This window comes from Penaeus monodon, chromosome 23 (assembly GCF_015228065.2).
Source record: "Penaeus monodon isolate SGIC_2016 chromosome 23, NSTDA_Pmon_1, whole genome shotgun sequence".
NCBI classification, from domain to species: Eukaryota; Metazoa; Arthropoda; class Malacostraca; order Decapoda; family Penaeidae; genus Penaeus; species Penaeus monodon.
The window spans coordinates 26,546,331-26,547,653 of record NC_051408.1 but is presented as its reverse complement, the minus strand read 5'-3'; the positions used below and the strand labels follow the sequence as shown (position 1 = coordinate 26,547,653).

The 1,323-nt window shown below is 42.0% G+C and overlaps 1 protein-coding gene across 1 annotated transcript in view; it reads right to left on the bottom strand.

Annotated features, from left to right (window-relative positions):
• The window catches only part of LOC119587906, a gene marked incomplete in the record, with an annotated part of 1,701 nt that extends 753 nt beyond the window's left edge, over positions 1-948 (bottom strand). The window contains 1 exon segment of the mRNA XM_037936615.1: positions 1-948. Coding sequence (XP_037792543.1) covers positions 1-35 — 35 coding nt within the window.
• Between the last annotated feature and the right edge of the window lie 375 nt (positions 949-1,323).

Genomic DNA, 1,323 nt, shown 5'->3' with positions numbered 1-1,323 from the left:
GAACTTTCGTCGTCGCTGTGGGTGCTGTGACTCATCTCCTGCACCGTGCTCAATCGTTCCGTCTCGGCGCAGCAGGTCTCTGGCTTAGTCGGCGTTCTGAAGCGAGAACGACAAGAACTTGCTACTCCACGCTACACCAATCTCTGTATGTTCATGCCGGTAAGCGAAACATGCTCTAGGGGTCTAGGAATATCATCCGAGTGCAAGAGATTCAAGATGCTTAGAAACAGATTATGAATCCATCATGCATTTTAGGTGACGTTGTGGCAAAGTGTTTTTTTTATCTAGGTTATATAACTACCACATAGTTATCTATTGTCGATTAAATATCCCAATAAACGATGCTACGAGAGCGATAGCTGTCAAGATTTTAGGTACAAGCTTTAGAGGGAAACTGCCATGCTGTCACTGCGATCGTATTCTAGTTGTTTTAGTGGTAGATGTAGCTGTGTTTAATGTAATTGCAGCATCAGAAGCAGTTAAAAGTAAAAACGTTGTCGCACCGATTGTTGTTGTAGCTGTTCTAGTTGCAATATATTATATTATCCTTATAAGTTATTGGTAAAATACTAATCAGTGTTGTTTAAATTGCATCGGTGGTATCCGGATCTTTGCAGAAGTTATATATATAATTCGTGGTAGCAACATTAATTCACTGTATTGCATACGGGAGCGATAGTATGGCTGTAGCAGTAGTAGTGGTAGCAGGAATAGCAGATGCAGAAGCGGAAGTAGCAGAAAAAGTAGTATGTTGGTCGGTCGAACAGGCTTAACATCAGGGAAGCTAAGACCTAATAACATATCTGTGAGCAGGTATCTCAGAAGACAAACAAAGGTGACAGAAAAAGGGACACCGAATCCTCCACCATCAGCATACCCCCTAAGAAAGGGCAAATATATAATGAACACACATACACGCAATTATATAATGTAAGTCATTATTTTTGTGTTTACCTGGAAGGCGACACACTCCTCTGAAGGGAGTCCTGTGAGCCTCCTACCATAGTCCCAAGAAGAGACCCATTGTTGCTTTGCTGCGACGCCCGGGCTGTCCGTGTCAGGTCACAGAGGGTAATCTGGGTCAGCGTTGAATTACGGTGGTTAGGCGCGTTGACAACCGTGTTGTGGGGAAAAGTGTTGTTCACAGAGGAATACGCGCCCTTATACCTAGAGGAAAGAAAAGTGAAGTCACAATGTAATAATTGCTCTTACTCTAGTGTCACCATATGTTAGCCTAACGATCATATGGAGATTGATAAATATAAAGTTCAGGTGAAAATAAAAGTTAGTTATAACAATAATGACAACAGGAATGTCTGCTTA